Below are 21,240 nucleotides of genomic sequence, written 5' to 3' on the forward strand. Positions count from 1 at the left end.
TCTTTCTTCTCCATTGTCTGTGAATGGAGCAAAAAAAAAAAAGAAAGGAAGAAAAAAATGTACACACATCAGAGAAATGCTTAGATAGGTCAGTTTAATGTCATTTAATTTCTTAGCACTTCGCTTTTCCCATTGGTGAAACGGTGGTGATGACCAACCCCTCTGCCGTACGGTGTGATATTATGATGTGTGAAACATACTTCCTTTAATATGGCGCATGCTTATTTTACAATATTCCTATTTCCTCACAGGCTTATTGTTTTGTTTCTCTATAGTGTCTCTTTATGTTCCGCATTCAGCTAAAGGCAGTTGTCCTACAGTATCTCTTTCCTAACTGGTTTATTCTTGTCTTAAAGACAATATTCAGATTTTCCCACAACCAGCTCCCTTTTTCTTAGGATCTCTGTGTCTCAGACACAGATATCAAGCTAAACCCCAGATACTTATTCCTAAGTAGAAGACTAGCTTATGTTTGTGGTTACAGAGGCACTCTGTATTTAACAAAAAGGTCTGTCATTTCATCAGCCTGCAAAAGTGAATTGAATGGAATTTTCAGAAAAAAAGGTTAAACAGAGATGGAAAACCAAGCATTTGCCCAGTTGAAGGAGCCTGTCGTGGCCACCAGCAGGACCTCCCTGGGCCAGTGCCTGCCTTGACATTCTCACTGCTGAATTTACCAGAAGGACCTGAGGCCTTGGACTTCATCCTGAACATCTACCATGGGCAGAAAGGACCCAGCAGAGAGAATATGATGACAAATCTGAAACGTATCTCTCCCACCCTCGCACTGGTTTTTTTTTGTGTGGGTTTTTTTTTTTGTTTTTTTTAACAATTTGGTCAAAAGGAAATTAAATGCTGAATAAAAACAGGAGAGAGAGAGAAAAGAGAAGAGTGTGCAAATTTAAGAATGTATTACTTCAGATAATCTTCACATGAGGTTATGTGCACAGTAAGTCATCACCTGAGAAATGCAAATATTAAGAATGTTAAAATTCTGCTTTCATCCTACTGAACTTGAGAAGTTAAACATAGTGAAACCCCAGGGGAGGGGCCCCGGGTAGCCCTGTAGGTGATGCCATGCATAGGTCCAGCCTTTGACAGAACAGGGAATGCATAAGAACTTTAAAAGTGATCAGACTCTTTCACTGATAATACCATTTGAAGAAAGTATCCCAAGGACACTGTCTAATGGCGGGGGTAGGGTGGGGAGAGATGCCCTTAGCATTCCTATTTGTAATTGTAAAAACAGGAAATGCCCAAGCCACCCACAGTATGGGACTTGCTAAAGAATCTTGGAGAATATGCTGTGGCTTGATGACTATTCATCAATAGTTATTGGTTATACAGGGGCTTGCAGATCATGTTTGGGACCTAAAGGTTATTGTATAGACAGGTAGAACTGTTTTAAGCAGAGATTGGCACAACAAAGGGCAAAGGTGAAGAGTGGTTGTGGGCAGTTGACTTGGTTGGCGTTCAAGAGCAAGATGGTGACCTGAAGTAAGATGGGATCAGCAGGGAGAAAGGGATGATGCCAGGAGCATATAGAAGGCAGAGTCTGAGAGTCTTGGTGACTGATTAGATGTTAGATGAGAGAAGTAGAGGAATTAAGTAAACATGACTCCTGGGTTTCTGGTCTGAACAACTGGGCATTCACTGTACTAGGAAATACCATGTGGGTTGTAAAGACTTTCACATTCAACACATTAACTGTGTGGTATCTGTAGGTCATGAAAGAGGGAAGTATCTAGGAGATAACTGAAGGTTCTAGAATTGAGAAGAAATGCCTGGCTGGCATTTCTTGGGCTGACGGAGGCCATGGGAGTAGATGAGATAACTGGAAAGAAAGACTAGTGGGAGACCAGGAGCCTTACTGTTACAGGGTTGGTGGAAGTTGAAAGAAAACCAGGAGGGGTAGGAATGTCCCAAGCCATGAAATGTTTTAGAAGGAGGCTGATAGTGAACACTACTGATGAACGTTGCTGAAAAGCAGAGTCCCCAAGTACTGACCATTGCCCTCTGGTTTGACCACGAGGAGGTCAGCAGTAGAAGCAGAGGGAAGTGGCAAGAATAGAGTTGGACAGCTCCTCTGCCGAGCTTGGCTGTGCTGGGACCAGAGAACCAGGAGGAGTACCTGGAGGGAAAGATGGGGACAAGAGATGTGTGTGTGTGTGTGCAGAAAACAGGAAAAACTGGACATTGTTTAAATGCCAGAGGGAAGAATCCCATAGAAAGGAGTTGAAGATACAATTGTGAACTAGGAGAGAGAGAGAGAGACTGAGCTAGAAATGTCTATGTGAAATGATGTCAACCGGGAAAACACTTTTTCAATACATATGAATGTGACTTCATGAAACTTGTATAGGCGCTTTAAATACAAAAGTGTTGAAGCAAAGCAAATGGTTTCCAGATTTTTTGAGACACGTCTGTGAATAATTACCAGATCACAAGGGGTGCCATCTATTGAGCCCACATTATCGCAGACGTGGGGCTGGTGCTTGTTCATATCATCTCACTTGATCTTCATATCAGCCCTGCCAAGTCTGTGGTATTATTCTCGGTTGAGACAAAAGAATGTTTCACTAAGCCTGGAGTTAAGCCTCACAGAGAAAGAGTTTTTGCCTGAGGGCTTGCAGCTGACAAGGGGGACCTGGGACCTCTTGCCCCAGAGCCTGGGCTCTTTCCTCAGAAGGAAAGAAACCTTAACCCCACCACCCCTTCCAACAGCATCTGTCTGTTCTCAGTCTTCAGAGACACCAGGAACATTGATAAGACAACTTGTGGCAGGTTTGTTCAGTCTTGCAACTAGCCGACGGAAATAGATCACAATACAGTAATAGAATTTCTTATTCCCAGAGTGGATGCCTGGCTTTTCACATCGGGATCACCACTATAGAATTACACATATGTTTAGTCTGTGGGTTTCTGTGTTGTAGACGTGCGTGTTCATCCATGTGCATGTGTGTGCATGCACCCGGGGGGATAGCTAGGTTTTATGGGGCCTGAAGCTTATAATCTGGGGGACACGGATGGTTTTAGGGCTCTTCCCAGGAGTCTATGAGGGTGAAAGCCCTGCAACTCACTAGCTTCCTGGGAGCCCCCGCTCTGTACATACATGTGTCAATGTGAACCATGCACGTGTGCATTAAGATACAGAGAGAAACCAACAATAGGTCTTGTCCCTTAAACAGGAGCCTTGGTTCCCTTGCAACTTTTGCAATTAGCAGTAGATATTGCTTTTCTGGGAAGACAGAGACGATTTACCACGAATCAAATGGGCCAAGAATTTTTTGACAAGTACCTTTTGAATTCAAGCCAGTGGTCATCAGCTAAGTTAGATATACAGTGCTAGGGCTCATGCTCTTTATTTTCAGCAAGCAAATAAATGTAACTTATTTTTTAATCTTTTTTTATTCCAGAGATCTTTTTGTTAATACTACTTTTAAGATGCGCTCTTCCATGTAGGTACGAACATTTTCAAGTGTACCCAGAGAACAGGCTGGGGCTGGAGGGAATAGGAGGCAGTAGAGATGGGAGAGGATGGGGGAGGGGTACATCTTTATTTATTTAGAAAACTGTTGTAGACAAGACACATGCTCTATGTTGTTCCAGAGCCAAGACTAGGAACTGAGGTACACGAGTTTGCAGGGGAGGCCAAGTTCCAACTCAACAGAAGAACTTTCTATCAACTAGAGCCGTCCAAAAATGGTTTGCTTGTGTTTGTGGCCGGCCGCCCATCCCTGGAAGTACTCAGCCAAAGCTACTTCTTGGCAAGGGAAGGGGAGGCAGGGGACTTCTACTGAACACAAGTTCACGTTGATCTAAGTAACCTCTAGAATCCTTCCTAAGATTCCAAGCTATTATCAGGCACACACTTTTACTGCCAACCACACTTACCCAGGCTGTGCACCGTAAGTTGGTTTCTCCCCCATAGTACTGATGCCTTTGTAAGCCAGCCACATTCCCCAATTGAGCCCCTGGTTGCTGAGGAAACATATGTCTGTGAATGGACTGATCCATCTATGGCCATCATTTACAGTCTTCAGAATCAATTTTTTCTTGGCTTGGAACGTGGGACCTTTTGCCCATGCTCACACCCATTAGCCAGCCATCCCAGGTGGCACTTAGGAATGTTATCTCACTAGTTCTTATCCCGGGCTTATGGTTTAGGTAAGGAACTGGCAGAATTCCATTTGGTTCACCCCTCCCCTGCTCTCTCCTGCACACTGAGACCTGAACCTTGTCTGCCCGTCTCCCTTTGCCAGCTTTGGGATGAGAGGCAGAAGAGAGCCAGCACTGGGAGAGTCCGAGGTGGGGGGCGCCTATCAGCCCCTCTGGGGGCTTGCCCACCAGGCCCAGGGAAGAGTTCAGTGGGAGGGGTGCAGAGAAGCCAAGATGGGTAGATGGCCTCGATTAACCTTTGACCTTTCTGCAGGGGGAACAGAACAATGACCATGACCCAGACACTCCTCCTTTGTTCTCCCTAAGAGACTGCCTTAAGGGTCTACAAGTCTGTCCTACATGCTGTCATAATATCAATAAGAACAGTGATGATGGCAGGGAGAGCGGAGGTCACAAAAACAGTTCCTGTTTGCTGAGTTTTTGCGGATTGCTAAGCCCCGTGATGAGCTCATCCCTTCCTCACACGGATTCTATAACATAGATGCTGTTAACATGGCCGTTTTGTAGACCAAGGAACTGAGGCCTCCAGAGGGCAAAGGACATGCCTAAGACCCTAGTCTGACTCCAGAGCCTACACTCTACCCCATTCTGCTTTGTGACCTCGCTTTCTGGATGTGCTTAGAGAAATGGAAACACAAAACAGAAGTGACCTGCCTGGACTTGACTCAGCAAACAGCGGAGCTTCCGGAGCCCCAGGAGTGACCCCTGAGGAGAGGGTGGCATGTAACACGTGCAGCAAGCACGCCTGCTCTAGGGGCTTCGCCATACTCCCTCGTTGAACCCACACAGCAGACTTGGAAGGTAGATGGCCTTTGCATTTCACAGGGAGGTTAGGGACATGTTCAAGGTCACCAGGCCCAGAGGGGCAGAGCGGCCTACATCTGCAAGTCTGTGTCTTCCCCACATCAGCCTGCCTCTCTGAGCGAGCAAAGTTGAACACCCTCACAGACACTAAATTTATATTTCCTGGCCTCCTCTTCCAAAATGGATGCACTAATTACTGGCCATTTTTTTTAGTAATACTAATCATCAGGAACACATTTTTCAGTGTTGCGTCCTCTCTTTCTGCGTACTACCGAAATAAAGCATTGCTCAAACCCACAGGATAAAACCCAGCGGGTGTGAGGCCATGTAAATTAAGGAAAGTTCAGGAAGACATTACACTACACCAAAAGAAACAAAGTGTTGATTAGGGACTTATTTTTGTAAGCGATTAAAATATGAATCATTAAAATAGGACTGTATTTCAGGCTCTGTATCCTCCTCTCGTCAGAGACGACATTACCATGACTACTAGGTTCAGATTAGAAGTGCTCCAAGCTTTCCCAGCTCAGAAAATGCACTCGTGTGTGCCACGGTTCTACCTTCCCTAGAACCTTCTTCCAAGTCTGGAGCGGAACCCCTCTGCATCTTCTCTCCCATGTCATCATCAGGAAATGCCCAAATGACATGCTTGCCTTCAGCTCTTTAAAGTCTTTTGCTTTATTGAATCCTAATAATAAATAGTGTCACTAAGTCATACTTAATACCACCCAAACTCAAAGGTGGAGGAAGGAACAAAGTCAAAATAAAGATACCAAGGCACCTAAGGAATCACTTAGAACAGAACATCCTTGAACTTTATTTGGTACAAGGGGTCTGCAGAAAGAAAAGAATTAATATGGAGCGTTTCTCAGGTTCAGACAGAATTTAAAAGAAAAAAATAATTTAGCAATAGTCCAAAGTATGCAGTTAAATTAAGTTGTTAATTAAAGTATCTGTTAAAAATGGCTAAAATTAGAGACAAAAGCCCATTATTTGGTACAATTGCTGATTGCATATCTGTATGTGGAAGGGCGTAGGGGGACAGTCAGAAAAGCCTGTGGTATTTTAAAGATTAATCACCCACCTGCATTTTTGAACTTGGATCTAAGCCAGAGGGGTGGGACAAGACCGTGGCAGGTTTGGGGGCACTTTTTTGTGGTTTGGGCTTTTTTTTTTCCCCCCTAATTAACTACTCAGTGGACACTTTAAATACCAAATATATCAGAACAGAGGGCCCTCGCTCAGACCAGCCCCTACCAACATTCTCAAGGGGCTGACATCTAGAGATGATCTTCTGGAGATGGTAGAGCTTTGGAGCAATGCCTGTGTGTATTTTTAAAGGAGGTAAGCATCCCAGAATGTGCCAGTTCTTTAGAGGGTATCTTCAATAGTTAGCTCCTCTGACCGGACTTGTGCATTTTTTTTGTCCTCATTCTCTTCCTGCCTGGGATTAGGGTGGGTTCAAAAGGCAATTTTTTTTTTTTTCTGTTGGAAGAGCTCTCTGAAACATTAAAAATTTTCATACTATTGACTGCATAATCCTTCTTTAGTTAATCTGAAATGCAAGCAAAGATTGAAAAGAATATTTTTTCACAAGAATAATAGCAATAAATTGGAATCATTGAAATGTCCAGTAAAGTCTGGTGCATCCCCCTGATGGGCCCTCATTTTGAAGCTAGTGGAGCAGGTCAGTAATGTGGAGGGAAAAAGAGAGATACAAAACTAGGACAAGCCTGATTCTAACTCTAAAACCATAGATGGATGGTGGGAATAAGACTTTTTTCTCTCAGCGATAGGATTATGGGTGATTTTCATTTTCTTTCTGGTTTTCGGCATTTTTAAAACTTTTTTCATATATTACGTGCACAGTTTCAAAAGTCCAGTGAAAAAAACAATCACATGCCTCCAACCGTCTGAGTGTCCTCCATGTGCTCAGGGGGGTGGGTAGCACGCGGACCTGGCTTGCCATACGTCTTCAGTCCAGCACCACCCAGAGAGTCGAAGCTCAGTCTGTTCACTGAAATATTCCCATTGCTCTAATTCTCTTTCCTTTTTCTTTCCAGGTGATGTGCTCTATGAACTCCTTCAGCATATTCTGAAGCAGAGAAAACCTCGCATTCTTTTCTCACCGTTCTTCCATCCTGGAAACTCTATACACACACAGCCAGAAGTCATCCTGCATCAAAACCATGAAGAAGGTACCAGAGGAGGCTTTCCTTTCCTTGCGTGAGGTTTAGACAATCCAAGGGATGCCATTGTTTATTTGATAAGTTGTTCTTATATACGTCATTCATTTGTCCTTGAACCCACATGTGTTGAGTGCTCGCTCTATAGAAGACACCAAGGGAAACGCCGAGATGGAAGAGAGGGACTCTTGGTTCTCTTCTTGTCCTAAAGAAATGAGCTACAAGGATGAGTATCAGAGCATAGCTGTAAGAGTCAGTGGGAGGGAAAATTAGATCCCGGCCCAAGCATCAGGGTCAACCTCATGAAGCAGGCGGTTCTGGAGGCTTCCTTGCTGGCCCAGCAGAGTTCTGGTAAGCAAGGATGAAGTGGGGAGCCCTTCAAGCAGAGAGAACACGTAGGATGGAGTGAGTCCCTGAAGTAAGAGAGGCCTCAGATGAATAGGGTTATAAGGCTTATCGCCCCTCCCCACACCCACAACATTTGTTCTGGAAACTGTCAAACAAGAGCGATTTCTCCCAAATAGATAGAATGAAATAAATAAACCCCTGTGAGCCATTCCCCCATTTCAATAGCGATCAACATTTTGCTTTTGCAGAGCTAGTCCAAGCCGGTTATATTGCACCCAGAATGGAGAGGGCTTTGATGAAGGACAGTAATGGCAGAGGGGGGTCTTTGAAAATTTGTGAGTAGAGTATAATAAAAGCTGGGGGAGCAAGACAGACTCAAAGCCCGTGAACTCTGGTGGACCAGGGGTTCCTGCTTTGTGCACCGAAGACGGTTTCTTACGATGTGCTCAGCCTCGGTGCCTACGTCAGATGTGCCTGGTAAGCCCCGGCAGTCCTAAAGGCACCGGTAGGAAGCAGAAACAAAAGACCAGACTTGAACAGTGCCTCTGGACAGCATTCCAAAGCCTGTGTTTGAGTGCAGATCTAGGTTCTTAAAATCTTCCTTGGTGCAGCGATGCCTCGTGCCTCCGAGAAGCGTGATGATCATTTGCGTGCTGCTGGGTTAGACAACAGACCTGGAGACCCAGAGTAACACTTTTCAATGTGTCCTTTCTCTTAGGACCGGATTTCTCGGGGCCTCCAAGCCTGGTTTCATGGGGTGTTTCCTTACATTGATTGCGCCTCCTCAAGAGCAGGGCCCATATTTTTGTTTTGTTTTGTTGTTGGCAAATTAAAAAATGAGAAGTTATTTGTTTTCTTAATTAACACTTCACAAAAGAGAGCCTGACTCCAGGCGACCCCCATCCCTTCCTTGTGCCAAGTGGCTCACAGCAGGCCCCCTTGCTTTCGTGAGGGAGAATAAAGAGTGGCTCTTGCCTGCTCCCTGCCTGTTTCTCTCATCCTTTCTTCCCCCGGCTTTACCCTTGCTTAATTTAGCAGCTGCCTCCCCTTCCCACCACCCCCCAATTCGGTTTCTCTGTTCTTTTACTCTTCCTGCCATGTACATTTCCGGCTTGCATAATAGCCAACATCTATGCCAGAAAAGAGGAGGTGGGTTTACTGAAGCTTGACATTAAGGCAAGAATCATATTACGTAGCTTGCCTCCTTGGATACAAAAGGTGTGTGATGGGTTTTTTTTTTTTTTTCTTGTCCTCCTGTCTCTCTCTCCTGTACTCATTATTTAAAAAAAAAAAAGAAAAATCCCATTTGGAATTCCTAGTCCTCTTTTTATTCCCAAATGCATTTGGAAGCTTACGGTCTCTCACTGCACATGCTTCCGCCTTGAATTGACTCAGAAGTAGGTGTTTGTTGGTGTTCTCATTTGCAGGAGCTAATCAATAGAGAAAGCCAGGCTGACTGTCAGAGCTACCCTCAGACCAAGTAAATACAGATGTGCTGCTTCGTGTGCCATAACAAGCTTTGTATGCTCTCGAGCGTTAGGATGTCAGTGGCAGTGACTCCAAAGGTAAAAGGATGATGCTAATGAGACCAAGGTCAAGGGCTTCATCACCCTGGGGACCAGTGAGCTCGACCTCAGAGCCGGCTCTTAAAAGGAGCGTGTTCTCAGAGACCATTCTTTAAAGCCATCAGCCAGGACTCAAGACTGGAGAGTCCGTGCCTGTTTAGACACGGCGCATTCTCTCAGGTGAGCAGGTGGACACGTGAGAAAGGAAGTTTAGGTCTTTGTCGGAAGGTATCAGCAGAGAAGAGCTGTGCGGGGCACGGAGGTGACATGCACAGGCCACCTGTCACCCGACTACCGGTGATGACAAGGGGACCCTTCAGAGAGGAGAATCAGCCAGTACAAGGTCCCTACTTCCAAAAACCGCCTACCTCGTTCCTTTTTCTCCACCAAAAAGAAAAACTCTCCTGCTCAACGTGACCGGTCTGTAGAATTAATGCCACTTCCTTGTAAATGGTAGAACACTAATACGGACATTTGTGAACGTATAGAAAGATCCTGAAAAAAAAAAAATCTGTAACGTGAGATTATACACTTTGAATATGCTGTCCCTTGGGGTCTGTTCCACATCACTGGGGGCACAGTCCTTTGTAAAAGTGTGTTGCCATTGACCTGACACAGAGCTAATGTGACAGGAAGGAGAGCAGGAACATTCCAGAGGAGAGCAGACGCGGCCCCTCAGCGGCCTGGCACAGGGAGGCATGCAGAGGGACGTGCAAAGACAAAGCCTCATTTACCCCGTCCCCGCGACTGCCCCTCATCACGGCCGCTGACTTAACCGGTTCAGACATTCATCATTTCACAACGGTAATTGAGATCGCAGTCCAGACATATCTTGTTGAATCTAACAGCAGTTCCCCACACAGCCCCTGTGAGTGCCTGACATTGAAATCTCGCCGTCCTTCCAGGCAGCCGTGTGGCAGTGCCCGGAGCCAGGGAGTGGCTTCAAGGCTCCCCTCCAGACTCTGAAGGGTGAGGTGGGCTATCCCACGAAAGCCAGTTACCCTTTCTTTTGTAAACAGTCGTTAATCTCTGTGTTGTACACGATTCTGAAACCGTGTGGTGCCTGGGGTGCAGCAGTTGTCCACTGACCGCCCAGGTCTAGGAGAACCAGCATGGGCACCCTCTTCCCTAACTGACTTTTGAGAATAGAGTGCATTATTTTGCAAGGAAGGCAGCCTTGGAATCTCTCACCCATACTGAGCCACTGTGGCAGGGAGACAGGATTCCTCCAGCAGGTAAGCCGGGCAATAGGCACAAAGCAGGACCACCCCGGACCACCTGGCAGGCACGGTCAGCTTCGATCATATTTTTTAAAAGGATGGGGTTTGGAAGTCGGGAAACCAGGCTCGAATCCTCTATTCTGCCAGAACAAAGCGTAAGGGCAGACTTTCTCTTCTCTGGCCCTCAGTTTCCCCAGTTGTGAGACAGGGGTTAGACCAAATGTTCTCAGATCTCCTACACTCCCAAATCCTACATTCCCTCCAAAGTCTGGGTCTCTCTGGGTGATAGGAAGATGAATGGACCCATTCTCTACCTACCATCAGGGCCTTGGGCAACTAAAATCCAGAAAATCTAAAGTGTGTTTCGCTTGGTGGTGCTCAAAATCAGTGAAACATCTCTTCCGTCCTCCCTTGTCTCACCTTCCTGGGACCCGCTGGTAATATTACCCCTTTTAGTGGTCAAACCAAGACTGGCACCATCCCTTTATCTCATGACCGAAATCCAAGTGGATTCCTTTTCTTTTATTGTTATGACTTATTTTATCTGCATAATATGAATGAGTTAGATGTTAGGCAGACAGTTTTTTTTTTCTTTTTTTTTTTTTTAAGATTTTATTTATTTATTTGACAGAGAGAGATCACAAGTAAGCAGAGAGGCAGGCAGAGAGAGAGGAGGAAGCAGGCTCCCTGCTGAGCAGAGAGCCTGATGCAGGACTCGATCCCAGGACCCTGAGATCATGACCCGAGCCGAAGGCAGCGGCTTAACCCACTGAGCCACCCAGGCGCCCCTAGGCAGACAGTTTTATAGGAAGGAGACTAAACCAAAAAATGATACTGTTTCTTTCACCAAAATGAGGAGGTAAAACATCTTTAGAAATTACAGATCAGCAAATGATGATAAAATAAATATATTTTGTCACCCACAGTTATAATATCAACTACTTTTGACACCTTAGATTCTAAAATCAGTTACTTCTAGCTCCTTTGGAATAATTACAAGAAAGTTTTGGCCCCTAAGTATATATTTGATCTCCAGTAGCCCTACTAGTGTTAAAACTACTTGCATATGATTCCCTAAAAGCTCATTGAGCGGTACAAAATATGCTTCCAGTTGAGCTAGTCTCCAAATGGGGCCAGCTCCACAGAGTTATCCTGTCGGACTGGACAGGCCCCAGTCCGTAGAGCGAAGGAACAAGAGTCACGTTGATCCTATGCTCTCATCCCAGGACCCCTGTGGGGGACCCCCTTATAATATACATCAGCTCTCTAGACACACCCTCTCATGGGTCTAAGAGAGTGGGAGGTGATTTTTAATCACTTTCATTTGGAAATATTCACACATGCAGTGTTGTGACTGATTGTGTTGTGATGCAACAGTGGATACCCTTTGAAGACGCATGTGTTGCTCGGGGGGAGCTCTGTCACTTGGAAATCATAAGTGAGATGATAGTGAGAACCTTCAAGCGCCGAAACAGCAGACCTCAGTTCTCTATCCAGCCATACATGGAAATGACTCAGAGAATAGAGAGGAGTCATTTCTTTGTGGGGAGCAAGGAGTGTGCCATGCGTTCTGCAATAGCCCAGGGATTTTCATCTTTCGGGTTGCTTTATTGAGGGAAATGTTTCCCCTCCACCCCCAATCCCCTCTACTGCCAAATCCAAGTGCCCAAAGACTGCTTTGGAGGAAGGAAATCTTACACAATTTTAATGAGATAATTAAAGAAGATGAGGTGTGTGGATTTGCTTCATAGGAACAAAGTAATAGCTAACATTTATGGTGTGCCAGGCCCTGGTCTAAGCTCTTAGGTGTCCAGATCACTTCATCTTCATAACTACCCTATAAAGAAGGTACTGTTATCCCCATTTTACAGATGAGGAGGCAAAACTGAGACTTAGCCCTGGGTCCACTCAGCTCTCATGCCCGTGTTCATTCCATTGCAGCAGGAATGAGACAACCAAAATAACATTTTTGTTCATGTGTTTTATGCAAACGCCCTGAAAACAGGACAAAATATGGAGCAGTGAGTGGAATTGGGGAGATTAGGAGGCCAAGCCAGGTCCCCTGACCAGGGTGTGGTGTGACAGATGCTAGCAAACCTGCTTATAATTTTTCTGCCTCATGGTACTGGAACCTACCAAATCTAAACAGACTAGCAAAAAGGTCAAAGATAACTTTTTTTAAATTTTTATTTATTTCAGGGTGTCTGTGTGGCTCAGTTGACTAAGCCACTGCCCTTGGCTCAGGTCATGGTCTCAGAGTCCTGGCTCCTGCAAGGAGCCTGCTTCTCCCTCTCCCTCTGCCTGCCACTCCCCCTGCTTGTGCTCTCTCCATCTCTCTCTCTGTGTCAAATAAATAAATAAAATTTAAAAATATATTTTATTTATTTGAGAGAGAGAGCTCATGCAGGGGAAGAGCAGAGGGAGAGGGAGGGAGTCTCAAGCACAACTCTGTACTGAGCGTGGAGCCCAGCACAGGACTCGATCTCCCAACCCCAAGATCATGACCTGAGCCGAAACAAGAATTCAGACACTTAAGCAACCAAGCCACCCACGTGCCCCATCAAAGATGACTTTGGAGACACCAGTGTATGTCTGCCATTCATAGTGTCAAAAACTCATGCTGATTCGGAGTGAATTAACCCACTGGATCTTTGACTGCCTCTGAATGAATGGACTTAGCGTAAAGAAAATACCCCAGCCCGTGAGAAATGTGAGTTCAGAGTCTGGCACTGGCTTCTTAGAGCAGAGGCTGTCCTCCCCCTTGGGATCCAGCTGGGTGTTGGTCACTTCTTGGGAGCTGATCCTTCAGTATAGCTGCTAAAGAGGCACCAGAGTAGATAAAATTTGGAGCTGATCCAGCTAACTTGTTACAGGTGATTGTGAAAACTTCCCTGAATCTCCAGTCTTGCTGGGATCATATTGACAATTAAAGTGTCAAGGAGGGGCACCTGGGTGGCTCAGTCAGTTAAGCGTCTGTTCTCGGCTCAGGTCATGATCCCAGGGTCCGGGGATCAAGTTCCGCATCAGGCTCCCTGCCCATTGGGAGCCTGCTTCTCCCTCTTCCTCTGCCGCTTTGTCTGCTTGTATTCTGTCTGTCAAATAAATAAATAAATTAAATATTTTTTAAAAAACAAAAAGTCAAGGAGGCCATTGGCTGGGCTTTGACATTGATGTTAGTCTCATAGTGCATGATGGAACCAGAGAGCATAATGGGGGTTGTGTGTGTACACGCGCACACACGCTTTGGGTTCTAATCCCCGCTCCCCCATTTACTGGCTGTGTGACTTTAGGGAAGTTACTTAACTTCCTTGTGTCTCAGTTTCCACCCAGAAAAGAAGGATAATGTCAGTACCTTTTGAATGTGATTGATACAAGAATCACGTTAATATGGAAAATTCCCTCAGAGCAATAGCTGTCACAGAGCAAGTGCTCACTAAATGTTATTCATTACCATCATTTGGTATCTCTCACCATTGTTGGGTTGAGATTTTTTCCTTCGTCTTGTCTTTTAAACCTAAAACAATATTGAATGGTGATTAAAGACACAAAACATTTCCCACATTAGCCATTTTCAAGCTTACTTGCAGTTCAGGAGTGTTAAGTATATTCACGTTGTTGTGCAGTGGTTGGTTTTATTTCCTACCTCCAATCCCAGTGTTCCGAACTATTTCCATTCTCGTGACCAAGTGCACTTTGTGCAAACACCACATGTGTGCGTTCCGGACGTCGGATGGGCCCGCTGCCTACCCACGCCGTGGTTCCAGGACTCTCCTTCATGGATGAACCAGGTCCCTCTGTTCCATTCTGTGGGAAAACATCAAAAGTACTCGGGTTGGGGCCCAGCCATTTTGAAAAGGAGCAGTGTTTATGCTTTGGTACCCCGCGGTACCTGGCACACGGTAGGCCCTCCATGACCCCTTTGGGAGACGTGTGTCTCCTCTCACACGCAAGAACCCCAAGATTAACCTTTTGTGCCCACTTTCAATTCAGGCATTCTTGGATCTGGCCGGAGATATTGAGGTTCCAGCAGACTAAGACCAGGCCCTGATCTTGACTTCCTGTTTCCCCAGGGCACCGGGTACCACCACTTCCCCTCGCTCCCCACTTCTACTCCCCTCTAACTCCTCCACGCCTCTCTAGGGCCTCTTCTTCCTGCTTCACTTCCTGTATTTCAGAGTCTGGGGCAGCATGACCTTTTACCCTCTGACCCTTGTCCCCAGATGTGGCATTTCATTGTGATGGGAAAGTGTGGGGGCCCTGGGTTGATGGCCAGAGCCTCTTCATCCATTAGAAGGGGGCCTCAGTGTGCTTCAGGGAGGACCCGTTCACTTTCCTGCCTCCTCTGGCTTCCTCCAGTCCCATAGAGGCTGCTTTTAGCCCAGGCACTAGCTAGCTCCTTGAAGCCAGAAGTTTCAGCGCCAGAGATCCCTAATATGCATGACTAACTCTCCCCAGGTAGCCAGGAAGTTTTCAAGAAACTTCCTGGTTCCCCTGGGGAAGTGCTGTCTGAGCCCTTTGAGATAAGGGGCCTGGGGCAGTTTGGGTTCACCTCCAGAACAGGAAGCCCTCTGTGATCTCGCTCTTTCCCCTCTCCAGGGCTCCCACTGATCTCTGTCACCCTGAGCCCCTCCTTATAAATGATTCACAAGGTTTACCCCACAGGTCTAACTGGCTCATTTGAAATCGGGCCCATTGATTTCTTCATTCAGTTCTCTTGCGTGGCCCCTGTTGAGACTGAGGCCGGGCAGACTTGCTCCTGGGCTCTCTGGCACTGAGCTGTTGGCCGAGGCTAGAACACCGGGAGGCTGTCTCCCCCCGCCACCCCCCACCCTAGGAATACGGATTAAGCTGCAGAGTCCTGCAAGTCACCCACTTTGTTGCCTTCAGCCCGTTTTTCAGCAAGTGCTTCTAAAACCAGGAGCTCACCTGGGGTTTAATTGGTGACGAGCTCACATATCTGTGAATCGTAGACTGCAGACCCCGGTGCTGTTCTTCTTGGGCCCTCCAGGGAATTCAGGGACATTGGCAACTTGCTGAAGTACGTGGGCTGAATGGGCAGGCAGAGAATCACTGGAGGGTCTCAGTGGAACCTTATGGAAATGGAGCGTGGGGCAGAGCTGGGGGGTGTATTAGTGTGCTTTGGCGGCCGTAAGGGGGTGGGGCTTAAACAGAAATGTATTGTCTCACAGTTCTAGAGGCTGGAAGTCCAAGATCAAGGTAAGAGTGGGGTCAGTTCCTTCTGAGGGCTGGGAGGTAGAATCCGTTCTGGGCCTCTCTCCTAGTGTCTGGTGGTTTGCTAGGCATCTTTGGTGTTCCTTGACTGGTAGATCTCTGCCTTCACCTTCACATGGCATACTCCCTGTGATGGACTCTTAATTCAGCACCTTTTGCCTTTTGTGTGTGTGTGTGTGTGTGTGTGTGTGTGTGTGTGTGGTTTGTTTTGTTTTTAATGTGTCTGCCTTCTCCATTAGACTGCAATATCCTTGATATCATATTACAAAATATTATCCTTGTGTGGCAAAACATTCCCCTTCCAACCATGCAGTCTGTGCCTGTCTACATGTTCAAATTCTTCTTTAAGTAAGGACACCAGTTATATTGAATGAGGGGCCCACCTGATTCTTATATGACCTTGGCTTAAGTAATGAAATCTGCAAAGACCCCATTTTAAATAAGGTCACATTCTGAGGTACAGGGGGGTTGGGACTTCAGCATATGGATTGGGGGTGTGGGGTGAGGCTGGAAGCACAATTCACCCCATAACAGGTAGGGGACAGAACCTAAGTGTGTGTAGAAAGTCTGTTCTGAACTGCAGCTGAAGGCCTGGAGCATTTAGTCTCCGTAGTTCTTTGTATTGTTTGTGGTTCCCACTAATCTTTTACAAATTCATGCTGGGAAGTGGTTCCTTCCAGAAGAATGTGGAACAGGGTGGACTGAGGCCGATGAGCAAATTACCTGCTGGCTTGATTTGCATCTCCCGGACTAAATACTCTTCTCACCATCCATGGCCTTAGGGAAAGCGAGGTGGTGGAAATGTGATCCTGGGAAATGTGATCCTTCTTTGTGAGAAGCTTGAGCCTTTGCTCTACCCTGGAAATTTCCTACTTAAAGCCCATGATTTTAACCAAAGGCAGTTTTTGTTGGTTTAAGTTTACTAGTTATTCATTCTTTACGACCTGATTAAATTGGGTCAAATTTTGATGACTTTAAAATAGACAAACTTTCCTAATAAGCAAAAGGAAAGAAGACAAGAAAAGGCATCCTTTTTTGCAATCCTCACACTGAAAGCCCCAATTTATTTGGGGCTGTTTCGTGGCAAGAAAGGATTTTTTTTTTCGTATCTAAAAGAGGCCCACAAAGAGAAGGGTTTGGGGGTTAGCAAACACTTTCAACCAGAACGGGTTGCCTAGTAGTCCGAGGTCCTTCTCCCCACTTCTCTCCATGCCCACACTGACTACTTCACGTGTGGCTTTACCCTCCCTCTTTCTTGCGCATTTCCCTCCCATATCAAGACCTTCAGACCGAGGGCAATGTGGATAATTTCCCAGCTCTCCAGCTGGGCAATTCACCAAGAACAAACCCAGACATCAAGGCCAGACCAAAAAAATCTTCTTGTTTTAGACAGAAGACTCCTACATCTGGGGGATTTAATGCACCCACTGTCCGCTCAGTGCATTTCCTGTGTCCGGAGCTTCTCTGCCTGCCGGCTCTGGTCTCATAAGTTTCCACATGCTGCTGCCAACTTCTAATAACAGGGGCAGCAGGGTAGGAACGTCAGCGCCTACTCCTTACGTGGGCGCATGCTTTGCAAACTGAAACAAAGCCGGGAAGCTCTCATTGCAGGCCTTTCAGCCTTGACAGTGCTTGTGCCCAGACCACCAGGAGCCTGGAATTAAATACCCTTGGATCCAGTTCTCTACCATTAATGTTATCAACTTCATCAAGTACTTCCTCTTTGAGTGGTGTCTGCAGAGAAGTAAATAAATCAAGCTTCTCCAAGTCCTGTTCCTGCCTGGACCCTGAGTCAAAAGTAAAATCTGAGTTGGATTATCCAGAGCTCTGTCTCCCTCCTTCATTGTTCCCAAAGATCTGGGCAGGAACAGAGAGTGAAATCTCTCCAGGACGTTACATCAGTTCCTCTTTTACCCTTGGCATGGAGATCCTTCCTCTCAGAGTCCACCCCGACTTCCTAAGGCTTGCCCTGAGTGCACACCCATACCCTGAGCCTTGAAGCCTGACACATCAAAGAGAGCCTTCACGTGACCAGACTCCTGGCCAACGCCTGTGTCTGTTTTGAAATTTGTAAGACAGGAAATGGATTCAGGAAATAGGGTTTTTCAGTACATGGTCTTCATCAACCTTAAGCATTTTTAAACCTTCATAAGCTTTTAAGTGAAGGGAGATAGTCTGTAAATAGCATTTAGAAGAAAATGCACAAAACTTGAAAACACAGCTGTCTTAGGTAGTTGATCATGTTCTGTGACAGAGAAGAGATAAATTCGTTTTGGGGGACAGCAGAGTTAAGGTCCGTCATAGCCATGGAAAGAAAACTTGCCCTCATCCCCAAAAGATGGTAGGTCATTTCTATCATGCTCATCTCAGGCATTAAAATGAACTACATGGGCCTAATCAGTGACCGTATCCTGTAAGCATTTATTTGCATTTGGGTTTAAGTGAAGAATTTAGTACTTGTTATCCTAATCTTTATCCTTGCAAGGTTGACTGAGTTCTTTAAAAATAAATAAATTTTTTTTAAAAAAAGGAGAAACATTTTTTATAGTGGAAAATATCAAACTTAGGCAAAACTAGAGAGAATTATTTAATGAGCCACCACGTAGCCATCACCAGCTTCAGTGATCAACTCATGACCAATCTTGTTTCCTCTGTGCCCATACTCTCTGCTTCATGATCACGAATTAATTTAAAGCAAATTCCAGATACATAGTTTCATCTGTAAATATATCAGTACAGATCTGAAAAGAGAAGGACCCTTTATAAAATTGTAATCACAAAGCCATCATATCACCTGAAAACTAACAGTTCTTCAGTATCATCAAATGTCTTATTAATGTTTACATTTTCTCCAACTACCTCACATGTGCTTTTACAGTTTCCTTAAATCAAACAAGGTCTATACATGGCAGATGATTGATGTGTCTCTTAATTCCCTTTCAGTCTGTGGGTCTCCATCCATATCCTTCTTGTGTACATGCTTGCGTGCACTCTCACTTTCTCTCTAGCTGTTTAAAAAAGAAGTTAGCCACAATTAGTATAGCTTTTCCTGTGTACATAGTGTATCTTTTTTCCCCCTCTGATTGCTTTCAGGATTATCTTTTTTTTTTTTTTTTAAAGATTTATTTATTTATTTATTTGACAGAGCAAAAGAGATCACTAGTAGGCAGAGAGGCAGGCAGAGAGAAAGGGGGAAGCAGGCTCCCTGCTGAGCAGAGAGCCCGATGCATGGCTCGAGCCCAGAACCCTTAGATCATGACCTGAACTGAAGGCAGAGTCTTAACCCACTGAGCCACCCAGGTGCCCCCAGGATTTTCTCTTTATCTTTGGTTTTCAGCAGTTTGACTCTGAAGGCCTGGATGTAGCTTTTGTATTTATCCTACTTAGTATTTGCTGAGCATCTTAGATCTTTAAGTTTCCTGTTGTTGTTGTTGTTGTTGTTGTTGTTGTTGTTGCTGCTACCAAATTTGGAGAGCATTTGATCATTATTCAGATTTGGGGGGTTTTTTTGGTGGGGAGTTGTTGGGAAGGGGTTGGTCCCATTCTTTCTGTTCTGTCCTTCTTGGGTTCCAATTACATGTCCATTAAACCATTTAATATTGTTCCACAGGTCACTGAGGATCAATTCGTTTATTTGTTTCTAGTTTTTATTGATGTGTCTTCAAATTTACTAACCCCTCCTTTTGTCATCTCCAAACTGCTGTTGAGTACATCCAGTCCAACCTTTCAGATATTGTGTTTTTCAGTATTAGAATCTTCTTCTTAAGTTTCTGTTTCTCTTCTGACAGTCTTCATCTGTTATACCTTATTATGACCATCATTTCCTTCAAGTGATTACACTTATTTCTAATAGTTAATACCAACATCTAGGTGATCTTAGAGTCTGTTTCTGTTGACTGCATTTCCTCTTGATTATGGGCCACATTTTTCTGTTTTTTTTTTTTTTTTTTTTTCACATGTCCCAAGAATCCTTATTGAATACTGGACGTTATAGATGATACGTTGTAGAGACTTAGATTATGTTATATTCCTCTGAAGAATGTTGGGGTTTGCTCTAGCAGGTAAATGACTAGCCAGTCACCTTGAGTTTGTAGAGGCTTGGTCTTACATTTGGTTAGGGCAGATCTATTTCAGTTTTGCCTGTAGTCCTCAGGCAAATCCCTTTGACCTGGACATAGTCTTTACTCCTAAGGTGTGGCTGTTCTGGGATGATAGGCAGCCCAAGGTGTTTGCAGAGCCTCTGTTGCTAGGACTCAAATTCTCAATTCTGTCTCCAGTACAATGGCCAGTAGCTGATGTTCCTGCTCTTATCCCAGGTCCTCGATCCCAGGACCTGGGATCATGACCTGAGCTGAAGGCAGAGGCCTTAACCCACTGAGCCACCCAGGTGCCATACAGTTGTTGCTTTCCACTGAGCTCCTTAGAGGTCACTTTGCACGTATGCTGTACAGGAGCACATGTTAGGGATTTGAGGGAACTTTCTGTATTCTCCCTGAGGCTCTCCCCTTTATAGGATTTGCTTTCTTGATTTTTTGCCATTCTGGTAGCCCATACTCTATTCCCTGACAGATTACACCACTTCTGGTTCATTTTCCAGCTGCTCCCTGCTACAGGGACTGGGGAAAACCCCAGGGCTATATAAATTTGGATCTCTCTTGTGCGGTTCTCTTCTTTCAAGAATAACATGCCATTCAGTTTTCTCCAGCACCTTCAAATAACTTTTGTAAATGTATTGTATCCGGATTCCATCATTTCTGTATGTAGGAAGGTTAGTTTGATACAAGCCATTGTGTCATTCTGGAAATTGGAATTTGCTTCTCCTTTATCACAGAAAGGTGGTAGCATACCAAAATACTTTACCTGGCTTTGCATACCTAATCATAGAACCTGGAGACCAGTCCTTGGCAGAATATTAAGACACCCCTCGTTCCATTTAATACCTGCCTGATCCTCCATTTTTTAGAGATACAGTATCATTGATTAAGCCAGTCTCCCACCGATAGCTATTCCAACAGGTAAGCACTTCTAAATTCTTGGCAGAAGGTTACACAGCAGTTATAAAATAAACCCTTGCCTTCAAGCAGATGCTCTTTTAGTGATCGTGAGTGACACATTCACTGTTTCACATAACCGGGATCCAGAGGAGTCCTCATTTTTCTGTTAACCATGTGTAAAACTTTAAGACACTACCAGCTCAGTCTCTGTTTACTAACCCTGTCAGAGTCCTAGAGTCCCTTTATGTGTTCTTCATATAGATATTGTCATAAGGGACAAAGAGAGGTATCTTTAACTTGCTTTACTCAGAGTCATGGACAAATCTTGGACCAGAACAAAGACCTGAAAGCATGTGCATCCTTTAGTGAGAGCTCTGGGAACAGATGTGGCCAGAGAAACCTCATTAAGATGAGGGGGAGGCACTGAAGAAAACTCCATTTTTGTAGGCAGATTTTCATCCTTCCTCCCCCTAAGCAGGGACTCCTAAAGCCACGTGTGTGCCAGCTACCCACAACCCACCCACAACCCAGCCCACAAGACTGCTTCTGTTCCCGATGCTGTCCCTGCTCAGCTGTCACCAGCTTGAAAGTTCAAGTGGCATACGATGGAGGCAGGGTTGGAGATGTCCTTCCCTCCTTCTCCTTACTTACCTCTGCCTGTCTCTGAGCATTTGTAGGGTCTATGCACTCAGAAACCAAGTGATCCTAAAGC

The 21,240-nt window shown here is 45.2% G+C and overlaps 1 protein-coding gene across 4 annotated transcripts in view; it reads left to right on the forward strand.

Moving 5' to 3' along the window:
- The window catches only part of ETV6 (ETS variant transcription factor 6), a 236,665-nt gene that overhangs the window by 192,842 nt on the left and 22,583 nt on the right, over positions 1-21,240 (forward strand). For all 4 annotated transcript variants that reach the window (XM_044228360.1, XM_044228361.1, XM_044228364.1 and 1 more), the window contains one exon: positions 7,047-7,181. In XM_044228360.1, coding sequence (XP_044084295.1) covers positions 7,047-7,181 — 135 coding nt within the window. The remainder of the gene's footprint in view (positions 1-7,046; positions 7,182-21,240) is intronic.

The sequence above is a fragment of the Neovison vison genome, chromosome 12 (assembly GCF_020171115.1).
Source record: "Neovison vison isolate M4711 chromosome 12, ASM_NN_V1, whole genome shotgun sequence".
NCBI lineage: Eukaryota > Metazoa > Chordata > Mammalia > Carnivora > Mustelidae > Neogale > Neogale vison.